Genomic DNA, 12,045 nt, shown 5'->3' with positions numbered 1-12,045 from the left:
ACAAATTGATACAATATTCATTTGGCTATAACCACATATAAGTTAAGGAATTCAGCAAAATGTTAATTCACTCAGAAATTCAACTCAGAAAAACTGTTTTGTTCTAGTAGCCTTCATTAATAGAATCCCAAATTATATTACTTATTATTTTCCAGATTTTAAATCTCAGTTCAGGTATGTTCTTTACCATACACTTATACCAAATGGCTCTAAAACAAACTTTTGTTTTAGAAACAAACATTTCTTTAGCATAGAAAAACAATACTGTTGTATACATAAAACTTAAAAACCAAGCTTTCATTATGATATATTTCATAGAAACATTTTGATAACTATAAATAAAGATCACAAAATTTGTCAAATTGCTTTTAGCTGGCACAAAAAGTAGCTAATCAAATAAATAACATTTTGTACTTCCCTTTCTTCAAAAGACAGAATAAGTGCGTCAATCCCCATAAATATTTGCATGCATGCATGTCAATAAGGTAAGTTGTAATATATTTGAAATAAGCAGACTGTGATTGAAGGGTTGCTTTTACAGTAAGTGAAATTAATACATCCATTGTATAAAAATGTGTAATACACATCTTTAGAAAAATACACTGAATTACCTGTGGAGCTTCAAAGTGGATACCAAATTTAATTTTTCAAAACCTAGCATATGTCATTTAATATAATTCAGAAAATCCTTTAGAACAAGATGTGCTTATATAAGGAGGAATATCAAACTACATCCTAGAATGAGTGTGTCAGGTGACAAAGAGCACCTGCTGTGATAAGACCATCCTGACAGAGAGGCAAAAATCACAACACGCATGTAAAATCAGGTTGTTTGAAATCTATGTTGCTCTACCCTAAGGTATTATGAAAATTTCACAATCTCATTTCCACCCATGTCCTGCCCTTCCAAAGCCTCCTCAAATGTACTTTATGTTTAATGCGGCTGTATTATTTTCTAATGAGTTCCTCTTTCTGTCAAAGAGCAAAGTATACCAATATGGTCACACACTGTCATACAGCTCCATAGATTTTTTTTGCTTGTTGCTAATAAAATGTACAAGTAACCAATAGGTTTTTTATGGGGAAAAATTACTAAATAAATTTTCCAAAATAGACTCTGATTGCATGATTAACACAAGAAACATAATTTGACATATGTGAACTTTTAAAAGGATGGTAACAAAACTCTTTTTCAAGGGCTACGTTAATTGGTATCTATTTCTTCGGATGAAAAGAAATCCCATCCGTTTATTCTTCCTCAGTTTGGAACAATCACATCCATCTCTTGATCAATGTTTTTGTCAAATACCACTGTGTAAATGACCGTGCCATTCCTCAGTTTTTGATTTAGCTTCCAAACAGAAGTTTCAAAACAACTCTGACTAGTAAACATATCACTGTACTTTAAACAGTGATGTTTTCTATCCCATATTTCAGGAAGGTTAAAACGCACACACAGGCAAGGATCATCACTGTAGACAACAGATTCCAAGTGAGTTTATTAACTCTTTAGGTAGATTAGGCAACACTTGTTTTAAAAGTAAAAATCAAAAGAAATCTCTCTCTTTTTTAAAAAAATGACTTATACTACCATGTTACCAGCAGATATGTAAGGGAGAAAAAAAGAGGACTATGTGCCCCGAAATGTGATTATCTAAAATCTGCAACTAGTCACTTTACATTTTAGGAGATGCCCCTTTCTGAGATAACCAAGATACTTTACAATAGGGAATTTATATTTAATTATCAAATTTTACTACCATGTTATATAGGTCAAGTGAGTATATATGTCCTTCCCCGGAAACAAAGAGACTCAGAGTAATAGGATTTCAGATTTCATAGTAGCAACCGCAAGATATGTTTTGAGAATGTAATTTACTGTAACACAAATCAATATTAAATGCTTTATGCAGGAAGCACACTTTCAGAAAATGGGCCCTAAAGCTTTCTGGGATCCTACCCTAATTACCAGAGCAGGCTCTTGCCGTTTGTCTCTCTCTTCAATTATTTACGGGGCAAAAAGAGCCAAATGGTATTGCATTAGCTATATTAAATGCTATGCACTTGGTTTCTAACTTACTAATGGTACATAAAAATTACTAAGGTGAATGTGCCTGTAGAAACAAGGCCTTTTTTCTTTACCTGAGTGTATGTATTTATTATTCATATAGTTAAGTGTTGACTGGGCTGTCCTTTAGCCACCCAATGCTGCATAATTTAAACAAGTGCATTAAACATATATGCTATCTAAACGGTAGTGCATTGATTACACCTCAACATTTCTTTGAGCAACTTATCTTGACAATGTAGCTCACAAAAAAACATGCATCTCCCTCCGGCCCCTGAAAACAAATTTATGGGGACCACACAGAAATGAATAATGGACATCCTACTGCTATCATCTCGCTGCTTTCTGGTGACCCAAAGTAATATAAGAATTGGGGGGAGTGAGAAGGAGGCCCTTGAGGGCTAGGAAATGTTGGGTCTCTATACTGACAAGTGTCCTTTTGGACAAATACTGTTGTAAGTGCACAACATGGACCACCCGCACTGTAAGAAAGAAAAGCTTATCGAGGTTGAATCAGGGATTCTTTGCACCAGGCCAGAAATGCCCTCTGCAGCAAGCAGGTCGTGATTACAAGCTCCCAAAGAAAGTTCAGCCACTGCATCCACATTTGATTCTTTTGTGATCTAGAGGGCTCCTGGAGTCCCGACAGGAGATGCTAATTGCTGTAGAAGGCTGGTGCATCCAACTTCCACCTTCCCAAACTGTGGGAGAAGCTTCCAAAGCAGTGAAATCTCACTCCTCATGGAATATATATATAATAAGTTCAGGGGGCATCCAACTATTGTAAAATTAAGGTAAGGTTATTAACCAAGTACCCAGGGTCCCTAGAAAGCCAGTAGCAATGTGCAGGGCTACACATCATCAGTTGTGTTACCTAAGAATATGCCACGGCCACTTTTGAGAAAGCACCATTGGAAATCGATCTGTGGTAAACACACAGGTAGTATTTTTCTAAACTAAATACAAAGTCACTTCTTTCTCTGCCCTGAAATCTGCCCATTGTCCCTCCTAAGCAAAAGCTACAGGGAAGATTAAAAGGGACATCAATGAACGCTGTGTGGACTTTGGCCACTTTCCTACCCAAAACACCAGCGTAAAAGTGGAAATCAGTAACCAGGTGAAGTGCCACACCGCACAAAGATCAAGGCGAGGGGCGGGCGCTCAGGGCCGGAGACGGGAGGTAAACGTCCCGTCGCGCCCCCTCCCGTCCCCTTCCCCAACCCCAACCCCCCCTCGCGCGCGAGGCTCAAGCTCCAGAAATCGCTTGCGCGCGCGGGAGACTAAGGGGCGTCTCCGGGAAGCGGGGGGCTCCGTGGCACTCCAAGGGAAGCCAAGAGTTACTGATCGCAGGGCGGGGCCGAGCAGAGGGGGTCGAAAAGCCGCGCAGCCGGCGGGTCCCGCCGCGGGCTCTAGGCGTCGGCAGCACCGCGGCCAAGCTCGGCGAGAGGCTCGGCAAGGGGCTCAGCTAGGGGCGCCGCTCGGCCCCGCGACCCTCCCTCCTCCGGGGCCAGGAAGGAGCTGGCGGCTCTTTCCTGTCTAGTCTCTCCCCCCGCGGCTTTCTGTAACTCGATCCCGCACTCCGCTCCCCCGGAGCCGCCGCCCAGCGCGCCGCCCGGCTCTGCCCAGGCCGGCGCTATAGTTAGCAACCTTCCATCAACTCCGCCGCCCGCGGGGCCGAGCGCGCGCCCCTCCCGGGCCCGAGCCGCGCGCCCCCGGCACCCCCACCCCGGCGCTCCTTTACCTTCGCCTGAAGATACTGGGGGTAGTAGTAGGTGGCGTACTGAGGGTACATCTGCTGTTTCCACACTTTGCCCATGAAGCTGGAAGGGAGCCTGCCGTGCAGGGTCGCGGGCACTTTGGGGTTTCCAAGTCTCGATCTCTCCTGCCTCTCCCTTTCCGGCGGCGGCGGCGGCGGCTGCCGCTGCTCCACCTCCCAGCCCGGACGAGAGGTCCTCCTCTTTCTCTCCTCTCCTCCTCCTGCTCCTCTTTCTCTTCCTCCTCCTTCTCCTCCTCCCAGGTAGAAAGACACTGCAGGACGCAGAGGGCACCCCGGACCGGGCGCTCCCAAGGAGTTGCCTCCGGGATCCCGACTGCTCCGGCGCTGCCAAGGGCTGGCGCGCTGGCCGCTCGGCACGGGCGAGCCGGCTGAGCGGGGCTGGGAGGTGATCAATACAAGTGGAAAGTGCGGCGGAGGTGGCTGCGATCCGTGCCAGGCGGCATCTGGGGTGGGTGCGCCCGATTAGGAGAGGGGAGAGGGGCTGGCGTGCGGAGGCCGTGGGGGAAGGGCGGGCGGGGGCGGGGCTTGGGCGCCTGGAAGCCGGGACCCGCGGGAGGTGAGGGCTGAGTTTAAACCACTCCTCACCTCCCAGACCCTCCCAGGCTCGGCGATTGGGCGCGCAGAAACCCCGGGGGCCCAGATGGCTTTGTGTCGGGGTGGAGGTGGAATTGGGGGACCCTGCTTAAGAACTGTAGAGTGGACACCTCGTTTGCTCTCACGAGTTTTTAGCTTCGTAAGGGGGAAGGGAGGTAAGAGGAAAGAGCAGGAAATCTGATTTATCTCTCACTTCCCTCCGCCCAATGATTTCTTTATTTTCACAAGGGAAGGAAAAATGATTTCGTGCCCAACCACAAGGCTGGAGTCGGGACACCTGGGTTCTGTGCACCCCTGCCCCCCGCCCCAGGCCACAACACTGCTTTTCTAGGTGACCTTGGGAAGGTTAGTGTCCTTCGGTTTGGTTTTCCCAGATGTGAGAGGTGATGTTATGCCCTCTGCACAAGGGGAGGCAAAGCTTGGACACACACACACACACACACACACACACACACACACACACTCACAACAAATAGACGGATCCTTCTAAAGGGGGGATACCGCTAAGAGGCAGAATGTTACTATTAGAGGACACAATATAGACATCAGCTTTTCTCTGCCTCTTTCTAATGCTGTCAGTCTGTCAACTCCCACGCAGGAGCCAGGAAACTCCCTGAGTTTGGAATATTTTAAGGCCATTTTGAAAGTCACACTGGCATATTGTTGCAGTGTGTTTCGGTGACATACAAAATCAATCTCTTTCTGCCTCTCTCCATCTCCTAGTTGTCACAGCTCTAGACAGCCCCAGACAGCATTGGTTCAGTTCACGACATAGCTGGATATAATTTAATGGAGTTAATTGGTCCCCGAAGCTGCCTGTAGAAGACTGTATATTCTAGCTCAAAAAGAGGGAATACCAAAATGTACAAATAGGATAAGCAAGAAAGCCTCCAAATTGGCGTTCTTGCACATCTAATAAGATGAAATAAAAATTCATTTGTTGTTAAATAGAGCTTGATTACTTTGTATTGTCATTTTGGTTTTCCTGAGAGTCTGTTTTCTTAACAGCACAAAGGTAAATCAAAGTGAAATGGAATGTATGATTTTGCTAAACAGTGACAGTTTTATATGATTACATTTCAAAGCAGGTTTACTTTAAAACAATGAAACAGTGAACTGAAACCTTTGTAATCTTTATATGATTTAGACACATTTCTAGGTTATATATTTTGACAAGACAAAATAAATCTGAGTTCATATGAGAACATTTTAGATATTCCAGGAGGCAAATCATGTTATCTTAAAATAATAATGATAATAATAACAGTTAATTTTTGTGAAATCCTATAGGGACATTAGTATTTACTGAGCTTCTGCAACATTGTGGGCACTATTGAGGTTCATGTTAATCTGAAGGTTGCAGTAGTTAGCTGTACAACTTTGAGAACTTAACATAGTTCTCTATATTGTTTCATTGTGGGACTCTTTAATGTTTTTGAGCAGGGAACTGATATGAACTAACCCGTGCATGGACTAGGAATGATGACTTGGAGAAATGACTGAGGAAGGGAACAAGTTAAGAACAATCTCAGGAACGTGTGGTCCAGACATGAACCAGATATTCACAAAAGAAAATTTCAAATTGTCAATAAACATCTAAATGTGTGTGAAAAAAAAAAAAAAGAACAATCTCAGAAGTTCTAGGCTTGAGGTGATAAGGGAAATTACCAAACTTAGACTGTTCTACTTTATTCTGGCTGACGAAATTCAGCCTGTTTTAGAGAGCCTAGAAGCACGCCCACAATTATGTAGACACTTGATTTATGATGGAGTTGGTATTGCAGAGCAGTGGAGAAAGAATGAGCTTTTCAATAAAAGATTCTGGGTCAATTGGCTATTCATATGGAAAAAATGAAATTGGAGCCTTTTCAAAAGGGGAAGAAAAAGTTCAAGTGAATGCAAGACCTAGATGTAAAAAACAGAACTATAAAGTTGTTAGGAAAACATATAGGGAAATATCTTTACAGCCTTGAGATAGGAAAATATTTCTTTAATAAGGTGACAAAAAGAGTGCAAAACTGATCAATTTGACTCTATTAAAATTCAGAACACTGATTCATCAAAGGACTCCATCAAGAAAATGAAAAAGCAGGCCACAAAATAGTTATTTGTAATCTATATAACTACAAAAGCTTAATGTACAAAATATATAAAGGACTCCTGGAAATCAGTAAGGAAAAGAAAAACAACTTGTTAGAATATGTGTAAAAGCATGAACATGTGTATTTCACGGAGGAAGAAGCACCAGTGTCCCTATAATAGGAAAAGATGCTCACACTTGGTATTAAAGGAAATGCAAACTGAAATGATAAGATACCATTTCACACTCAGCAGACTGGCAAAAATTATGCACTCTGAAAATATTAAGAGTGAGGATATAAAAAGGGGGGAAATCTCAAAAATACTGCTTACTGGTTAAAGTGTAAATTGGTACACCCACCACTTGAAAAAAAACAGTTTGGCATTACCCAAGTTCATTTGCATGTGTGCTATGACACAGTAATTCCACTTGCAGGTACCAGTATATACCTCAAAGAATTTCTTCTTTATGTATGTGCACCATGAGAAATATACAGGATTATTCATAACATACTAAAAATAAATCAACTGTACAATGGATAAAAAGGCTGTGGAATGTGCATACAGTAGAACACTTGCAGTGGTGAAAATAAATAAACTAGAGCGAAAACCGTCAACATGGATTGTTTCAAAATTGATGTTGAAGATGCAAGTCAACATAAAGTGCCGGAAGCCGGTCCATCCTTGCTGCTTGACACAGTCGCTGCAGGGAAGAAACATCTGCACAGCATATGTTTCAAGGGACCTGGCATACTGTTCTTAATATGTTTGCTCCCCTTCTTAGCGCTATGTGTTCTAGCCAGGGCCACCTCCCCTAGAAAGGACTTATGAAGAACTTGGACTAAGACTATTGGCAATAAATTTGGGACTTGTTGGGCCCACATCCCCAGGGGTCTGCCCATCAGGAAAGCACCAAAGTCTATACCCCTGGAGACCCACCGACACAGGGCAGTCCCAGGGAAGGCAAGCAGCGAGGCTGGGAGGACATAACCTTTACTGGGTGGGATAATCTCCTTCAGTCACTTCCTTGTAGCTTATCAGTAGAGCAGTGACCTTGGAATAGCCCTTATAATGGAACACAGAGGTTAACCTAGACAAGATTAAAATCAACAGAACTAGATGGAGACAGGATTTTTGGCAAAGGTCAGATAAGAAACTATGGAAATGAAACAAAGAACTGTAGAAGGTTACCCAAAACATACCATGATGTGATTATAGAGGCATGCTTATAGGATCAAATGGTATAAATACAGATGTAACAGGACAATAAAGAGAGAACTTGGCTATGCTGATCAACAGAACGCTGCCTCCGTGTCATTCCTTCTTCACTGACTCCATCCACACCTTTGGGAACCCCTGGACCTGATGGGGCTGGACCCCAACAATAAAGCATGATTCCATTTGTGTAAAGTTGTGTAAGAAGAGGTAGTAAAAGAAACTATAAAGAACAATAAGGGGATTATAACACAAAATTCAGAATAGAAGCTATCTCTGAGGAAGACGAAAGGGCAGATGTTCATGGAGAGAACAGAGAGGACTTATAGAGATGGTAATGCTTCTTGGTTTGCACTGGGTTGTGGATCCGTAGAAACATATTTCAACATTTTTCTTTAAGTGATTCATAGACTCTTTTGTATGTTGCTGTATTTTATACTAACACATTTTAAAAACGAAACTCAGTTTTTCATTTTCAAACAAACACAAGAGCAGAGAGAATAAAATAATGACTGCTCTGTTCTTAACATCCAACTTCAACAGTTATTAGCATATTGTCATTTGTATTTCATACACACATTTTTATTTTTCTGGGGTGTTTTGAAGCAAATCCCAAACATAGTATCATTTCACTTGCAACTATTTTAATATCTACCCCTAAAAAAATGAGAACTTTTAAAAGACACAATGTCATAATCACATCTAACAAAATTGACAATAATTTGTTAAGATCAACTAATATCCAGTTCTTGTTCATTTTTCTCCAATTATCTGAAAATCACTTTTCTGTAGTTCATTTGTTTAAATCAGGATGAAACCATGTCCACATATTAAATTTGGTTGATATATCTCTTAAGTCTCATCCTATATAATAAAGAGCTAATATGCAAATAGTCATCATGCCCTCACACTGTCACGCCGTAATGGCTCAGACACTCAACACTGGAGAGAGAGGAATAGGGACCAGCCAGGCACAAATGAGCTCACGAGAGAAGAATGGGGACCAGCCAGGCTGAGGCCCAGGGGAGGGACAATCTGCACACCCTACGGTCCCTGCGGTCCCTGGCGCCAGTGGCTGTGCCTTCGACCCAGGAGAAGGACAAGCCACCCGCCCATGGTGCCCTGCGGCTGTGGCCAGCCCGGGCGAAGCTGGCCCAGGTCTTGGGTGCCTGCAGCTGGCCAAAGGGAGGGAAGCCCGGGTGCCTGCAACTGGCCAGAGGAGGGAATCCTGGGTCCTGGGTGAGGAGCAAGGCAGAGGCAGTTAGGGGTGATCAGGCTGGTAGGGGAGCAGTTAGGGACGATCAGACAGGCAGGCAGAGGTGGTTAGGGGCAATCAGGCAGGCAGGCAGAGGGGTTAAGGGTGATCAGGCAGGCAGGCGAGTGGTTAAGAGCCAGCAGTCCTGGATTGCAAGAGGTAATCAGACATCCCTCGAGAAGTCCCGGATTGGAGAGGGTGCAGGCGGGCAGAGGGACCCTCCCTCCCGTGCATGAATTTCATGCACCGGGCCTCTAGTTTAGTATATAAAAGTTCATCCCCCTATACACACACTCACTTTTTAATTTGCTATTTATTTGTTAAAGAAATTGGGTCACTTGTGCTATAGAATTTCCCACGTGGCTGATTGCAACCTGTGGTGTCATTTAAAGTGGTGGTTAGGTCCAGAGGTTTAATTACATGTGGCTTCATTTTTATTTATTTACTTTGCAAAAAATATTTCATAGCCCTAGCTGGTTTGGCTCAGTGTGTAGAGAGTCAGCCTGAGGACTGAAAGGTCCCAGGTTCAATTCTGGTCAAAGGTACATGCTGTAGGAGGCAGCCGATCAATGATTCTCTCTCATCGTTGATATTTCTATCTCTGTCTCTCTCTCCCTTCCTCTCTGAAATCAATAAAAATATATTTTTAAAAAATACTTCATAGATGGTGCTAAACACACATACGTAATATGATATGCATCACATCAGGAGACACATAATGTTTGTTTGCCTCACTTTTAATGATGTTAAGATTGATCAAATATTCAGATTATATCAGTCTGACTTATCCATTAAAATTGTCCCTGGTTTTAATATTCATGAGTGTTACTTCAATTTATTATTTCATTAGAAATTACAAAATTGTGGTTTTTATAATCTTGTCATTCCTTATGTACTTATTAGTTGGATATTGTCAATGATGAAGAGCTTTTCCCCTTCAACTCTGGTTAACTTGAAATAGAATTAGCACAGCAAAACAGGATAAATTTCCCGCCATTTGCCTATTTTCAGAGTAATGAGTTGATGCCATAGGAAACTCCAAAGCCAACCAGTTTTAAGTAACATTCTGAACTTGTAAATTTTTATACATTCGATTTGTTTTAATGCATCCCAATCGTTATTCTTGTTGATGCTCAAGTTGTTCCATCTTCAGCCAATGGTATATCCTTTGAATTGGTTCTTATGTTCTTTTTACCAGATCTCAATTGTCTTTAATAGATTTTTTGCTTCTCAGCATCATAAGATCGTCCCAGGTTCCTGTGCAGTGCATGCTCAAGCCTGGATCAACTATTTCTCTGAGAAACCTTAGCTTGCTCTTAAAACATTAAAAAATAATAATAATAATAATAGCAGATTATTTAAAACTAGAGGCCCAGTGCACTAATTCCTGCACCGGTGGGGTCCCTTGGCCTGGCCTGTGGGGATTGGGCTGAATCCATGCGCTGGGCCTCGAACATACCCCAAGGATTGTGAGAGGATGCAGGCCAGGCCGAGGGACCCCACTGGTGCAAGATCTGTGTACACGGGCCTCTAGTGTGTAAATAAGATCTTTGGTTAATCTTTTCCTGCCCTCCCCTCTCCGCCCTTCCCTCTGAGATTCATCAGTCTGTTCCATGTTTCCATGCCTATGCGTTGAGTGTCTTCCCCCTGATGGTCGGTGTGCATCATAGCTACTGGTAGAACAGTCAAATGGTCAAACAGTCGAATGGTCAAATGGTCACTTAGGCTTTTATATGTATAAATTTGTTCTTCATACTTATCACATTTAGGGGGAGAAGTTCATGAAAGATTTTTTAAAAATATGTTTTTATTGGTATCAGAGAGAGGAAGGAAGAGGGAGAGAGGGTTAGTAATACCAGTCAGCTGCCTCCTGCACGGCCCCAACTGGAGATCCAGCCCACAACCCAGGCATGTGCCCTGACCAGGACTTGAACAGCAACGTCCTAGTTCATGGGTCAACACTCAACCACTGAGCAACACCATCAGGGCTCACGAAAGATTCTTAATGAAATGTGTACAAAGATGACCCTTAGGAGAGCATGAACTATTGAGTGATTTTCTGCAAGAGAAGGTATACATTTATACTTTCACCAATGTTTAAGAAGCATCCTGTATGTGCAGCACATTGGGGATACAGTTGACTTGGTATTTGCTTGCACAGAGCTTATAATCTAGTTGAGAGAGACAATGATAAACTCTATGAAGAAAACAACTGGATAATGGGAGAAGAGAAACTGTGTGGGAGTTGGGTTAGAAATTTTTAGTAGAGAAGTCAGGGTACACCACTTGGAGGAGACATGATGAATAAGAATGAGTCAGCCATAAGAACCTTGTATGAGGTGAAAGGTGGGGCATTGTGTCCCTGCAGAAGCAGCAGCAAGTTAAAGACTTTGAGGCACAAATTGTCCCATCCAAGATCTCCAGTCTGGTTTCAATTATAACCAAAGGTAAACTTTTTTTATTACAGTTAATCAGAAGTGGACTAAACAAATTAGCACTGATTAATGCCTTTGTTCTATTGCCATCTGCCTGGGAGGACTGAAGTAATTGAAGGATAAAATTAGAAATTTTGCTACAAAAAAAGCCCCTGTGCTAGAGCATCAGTGAATTGGAAATGGGGTTTAGGTTCATCAGGATGACTGCATACAAAACTTGGAGAGCTGTTGCCCTGCCAGCTTGGCTCAGTGGTTGAGCATCGACCTGTGAACCAGGAGGTCACCGTTTGATTCCTAGTCAAGGCACATGCCCGGGGTTGCAGGCTTGATCCCCAGTGTGAGGCATGCGGGAAGCAGCCAATCAAGGATTCTCTCTCATCATGGATGTTTCTATCTCTTTCTCCCTCTCCCTTCCTCTCTGAAATCAATAAAAACATATTTTTTTTAAAAAAAAAAAAACTTGGGGAGTTATTGATCTGTGAGTACTCTTACTTCCACACTGGGTAACTAGGTGATATCTGCAATACATTTACTGAACACTTAAACCAGAAAGACTGCATACTATCAGTAAAGTGTAATTATAATTGACATATATGGTAGAGTTCTTAGAGGGTTAAACAAA

The 12,045-nt window shown here is 42.6% G+C and overlaps 1 protein-coding gene across 2 annotated transcripts in view; it reads right to left on the bottom strand.

Annotated features, from left to right (window-relative positions):
• Window positions 1–4,307, bottom strand: part of RBMS1 (RNA binding motif single stranded interacting protein 1) — a 221,328-nt gene extending 217,021 nt beyond the window's left edge. The window contains exon 1 of one of the 2 annotated variants that reach the window (XM_036319083.1): window positions 3,810–4,307. In XM_036319083.1, coding sequence (XP_036174976.1) covers window positions 3,810–3,884 — 75 coding nt within the window. In that variant the 5' untranslated portion in view covers window positions 3,885–4,307. The remainder of the gene's footprint in view (window positions 1–3,809) is intronic. The other variant, XM_036319080.1, reaches the window with a different exon arrangement.
• Between the last annotated feature and the right edge of the window lie 7,738 nt (window positions 4,308–12,045).

This window comes from Myotis myotis, unplaced genomic scaffold, assembly GCF_014108235.1.
Source record: "Myotis myotis isolate mMyoMyo1 unplaced genomic scaffold, mMyoMyo1.p scaffold_m19_p_8, whole genome shotgun sequence".
Lineage (NCBI taxonomy): Eukaryota > Metazoa > Chordata > Mammalia > Chiroptera > Vespertilionidae > Myotis > Myotis myotis.
Note: the sequence above shows the minus strand (reverse complement) of the source record. Positions and strands in the feature narration are given on the sequence as shown.